Source organism: Solanum stenotomum, chromosome 7, assembly GCF_019186545.1.
Source record: "Solanum stenotomum isolate F172 chromosome 7, ASM1918654v1, whole genome shotgun sequence".
NCBI classification, from domain to species: domain Eukaryota; kingdom Viridiplantae; phylum Streptophyta; class Magnoliopsida; order Solanales; family Solanaceae; genus Solanum; species Solanum stenotomum.
The window spans coordinates 43,919,536-43,923,005 of NC_064288.1; the positions used below are offsets into that span (position 1 = coordinate 43,919,536).

The 3,470-nt window shown below is 34.3% G+C and overlaps 1 protein-coding gene across 2 annotated transcripts; it reads right to left on the reverse strand.

Annotated features, from left to right (window-relative positions):
* Window positions 1-660: 660 nt before the first annotated feature.
* Window positions 661-3,127, reverse strand: LOC125871724 (uncharacterized). Of its 2 annotated transcripts, none has more exons than XM_049552378.1 (3): window positions 2,855-3,127; window positions 1,374-1,654; window positions 661-1,246 (listed from the first exon to the last, which is right to left on the reverse strand). In XM_049552378.1, exons 1-3 carry the CDS (start codon window positions 2,957-2,959, stop codon window positions 721-723), a joined length of 912 nt encoding a protein of 303 aa, XP_049408335.1. In that variant the 5' UTR covers window positions 2,960-3,127; the 3' UTR covers window positions 661-720. The 2 variants fall into 2 exon arrangements, with proteins under 2 accessions (XP_049408335.1, XP_049408336.1); XM_049552379.1 differs by having other exon boundaries at window positions 1,374-1,685; window positions 2,855-3,014.
* Window positions 3,128-3,470: the final 343 nt, after the last annotated feature.

Consider the following 3,470-nt stretch of genomic DNA (forward strand, 5'->3'; position numbering starts at 1 on the left):
TTCGATCATGACTCCAATCCGGATACCTCGTGGGCCTTGCCAAAGACAGGATGTTGACATTACTCAACAATTCCCCTCCCAACACAACGCTTACCATTATGCCAAAAGCTATATATTCTTCAAAGAACAGCCTTTCTGCTATTATAAGAACCAAAACATGTAACTTCTAGGTGGCACTTATTGAAAATTAAGTTCACAAACTCTGTTTAGTTGTTCACAGTTTGCAAAAAGTTTTAAAACCATTTTGCATACTCTGATTTTGAAAATTTTCAACCAAATGCCTAGACATGTTCACAACTCATGTTTGCTTGTTTGAATCACTTTCTTGCACATGGTATGAAGGAGATTGCACCTTTCAAAGAGAGAAAATGCCAGTACTATTATTGTTTTTTATAGCCTTTCAGATGATAAGAATCAATCCATCCAATCAAAATTGTTTCTTCTTTGTTAATGTACAAGGCAGTTGATTATCCTGCTTTTTTATTTTTTTTTTATTTTTTATGATTGTGGTGTTCGGGTGAGCTTTCGCTTACTTTGACTAATTTCACGAGATACCTACCACCTCCCACCAACAAGAGCTATCAGGTTATTGTGCTATTTGTTGTCAGTGAATAGTTACTAGTGTTGTTGAAAATGAGATTTCTTATACTTCATAAGACAAAAGAAAGGAAGTTTCAAATTGCATTTCACGCAACAGATTGACTATTCACAGAATGAGTATCAATTTTCAGAAAGTAGTCCATCATGCAGCCAGTTTCTCATCATCAAGAATGCCTCTTCTGCATCTTTATCGTCTTCTAAAGATTGAGGTCGATGGGCAAAACCATGACCCCTTCCTTCAAATACCACCATTTTGCAACCATTAGCGTTATTTTCAACCTCCTTCAACACATTCACAGGACAAAGTGGATCATTGTCACCAGCAATAAGTAGTAGTGGTACCTCAATCTTGCTAGCAACAGATAAGTCGATCCGTGTGCCATAGAATGAGATCCCAACACCAAACTCACTACCCTGGTCTTGAGCCAATATGTCTATTAACAGGCCACCGCCAAAGCAAAATCCAATCACTCCAAACTTCTTTGATATTCCTGCAGCCACAAATTCATCAGCCATCCATTTAGTCGATGTGAAAATGTCTCTCACAACCTGTTGTTTGTCTACACTACCGATCCATTGCTCAAACAAAGCTTTGGGTTCATCCTTTCTCCATGGATTTCCACGGAACATATCTGGTACCAGAACACTGCAAAATCATTCAACAAGGAATTCAATTCATGACTCGAACTTGGTTGATTCTCTTGCACATGGTATGAAGTATGATAACCAAAGGAAGCACCTTTTATAAATAGAGAAGGTATACGATGACTTACTTGTATCCATTGCATGCAACACGGTATGCAAAATCTCTCGTAAATGAGTCCTCAAATCCAAAGATATCAGATAAGAGTAAAATGCCAGTACCATTGTTGTTCTTTACAGCATTACAGAGATAAGCATCAATGCTATCAACTCCATCCCCAATGGAAAGCTCAACTCCATTAACTAGTTCACAAGCCTCATCCTCTACTTTCACATTGCAATTAAAGACTTTGTATTTCTTAGTCTTTCTGAAGGATAACGAAATAGTACCCCAACACTTCACATAGTTTCTCTGGACAATAACTGAAGCATGACAGTCAGCCCTTCATCGAGAATCATCAAATAATTTTAAGCAACTCAATCACAACTTATAAAAACACTATTACTTTGTTTCTTTGTTAGTGTGTGTATTCTTTGAATCTACTAGGAAATATGGAACGACGAATGGAGATTTTTTAGAACAACTGAGCTTTTAATTAAAAGATAGTACTTATTTTCAGAACAGCAGAGTTTAGGGTAATACAAATTTGTCTCATATTCAGTTTTCTATTGTGGGAAGAGCATGGTCTCAGCAACAAGAAGCTAAACATATAACCAATTGCATAGGATTCACAATATTCATGAAACTAATCAAACATCACTGTTATTTATTTATAGCTTCTGAGGCAATGAAACACAAACGGAAAACTCCTTATTTTCTGTTACAGCAGTCAAGAACCACAATTTATTCTACACAAAAGACAATCTAACATTTTTGTTTGTTTTCGAAAACCTTCACCGACATTGGAAACTCGAAAGTTTCCAATCTTGTGGTCTTGTTTCAATGACCTTCTGTTTTTGCTGAGTCAGTCATGCAGGAACAATCAGGGCAAGGACATTCAACTTTCTCATTAATAGAACTAGTCATGCACGAGCAATCAGGACAAGGACATTCAACCGTAGTTAGCAAATTTCTTGTTCTTGGGAAGTTTAAGTTTACAGAGTATGTTTTGGGTAAGAAGCTTGACTCAATGGTTCCCGGAGTTTCGACATGACTCTCAATTGACTCGCTCGTACTGACATAGAAGCTAGGTGCAACAACCATGAAAATCAAGGCAACTGAGATATTCTTAGCCATGGATAAAAAAAAATTTGAGTTTAGTACCTGTGTAATACTTTTGCTATTATTGATGTGGGATGTTGCTCAAAGAAATTGAATTGTTGAAATTTATAGTGATACATTGATAATATTGTTCGATAATAACATTGAATAATTAGAATATATCTATGTTATATTAGAGTATATGCTTCTTGGAATTAGTGTTCCCAAACAGTGATTTGTCTTGGAAAGTTAAGATGCTATGGGTGCCGCCTATGGAGCATAAAAGAAAAGTGAGTCATACAAATTGGGCCAAGCCAAAGGAAGTAGTATTTAGTCGTACATAATATTATACAGATAATTTATATGTATCATTCAGAAGCTAAATACTAAGCAAAGTCAGAAAAAACATACCGAAAATGAAAGATGAAAAGGAGCATCAAGTGGTGTCTCTCTTCTTTTAAGGAGACTGCTCGTAGTCGTTCTTGGAGCTGTTGAACATACAAGGGCTGACTCCATTTTTCCAACTCTGTTTTCTGGTAATCAAGTAAAGATATGTGTCAAATACAGAGAAAAAAAGAAAAGAAAAGAAAGGTGACTAACTAGTGGACAATGGAGAAAATATCTTTGCTTTCAACAATTAGAGCCTCAAATGTTAAATATCTCTATGTTTTATCTTCTTTCTTTGCCAACAAGGACCTCAATCCTAAATAATTTCACAAATTATAGTCAATAGAGTCTTCCCTTTTTTTTTTTTTTTTTCAACTCATTGACACATTTAAAATTGGAAAAATTACAAGAATATAATATTTAAGAATTTAATTAACAATATATGTATATACTCCTTTTTATTTATAAGATTAGATTTTTAATTACAAACATGACAAAATATTTAATTTTATATATATATATATATATATATATATATATATATATTATTTTCTTATTTATTTCCTTTTGGGGGGTTATATGCTAAATTTATGGGATTGATAATTATTGTTTACTTTTTGGCTTTTCAACCATAATTAAA

What these genes read in the sequence shown, in the direction of transcription:
- LOC125871724 (XM_049552378.1), bottom strand. Translation starts at nt 2,959, where the DNA reads ATGGAGTCAGCCCTTGTATGTTCAACAGCTCCAAGAACGACTACGAGC. An exon ending in CTTTTCATCTTTCATTTTCG is followed by an intron (nt 1,655 to 2,854) that starts GTATGTTTTTTC and finishes GTTATTGTCCAG; the next exon opens with AGAAACTATGTGAAGTGTTG. An exon ending in GTTGCATGCAATGGATACAA is followed by an intron (nt 1,247 to 1,373) that starts GTAAGTCATCGT and finishes ATGATTTTGCAG; the next exon opens with TGTTCTGGTACCAGATATGT.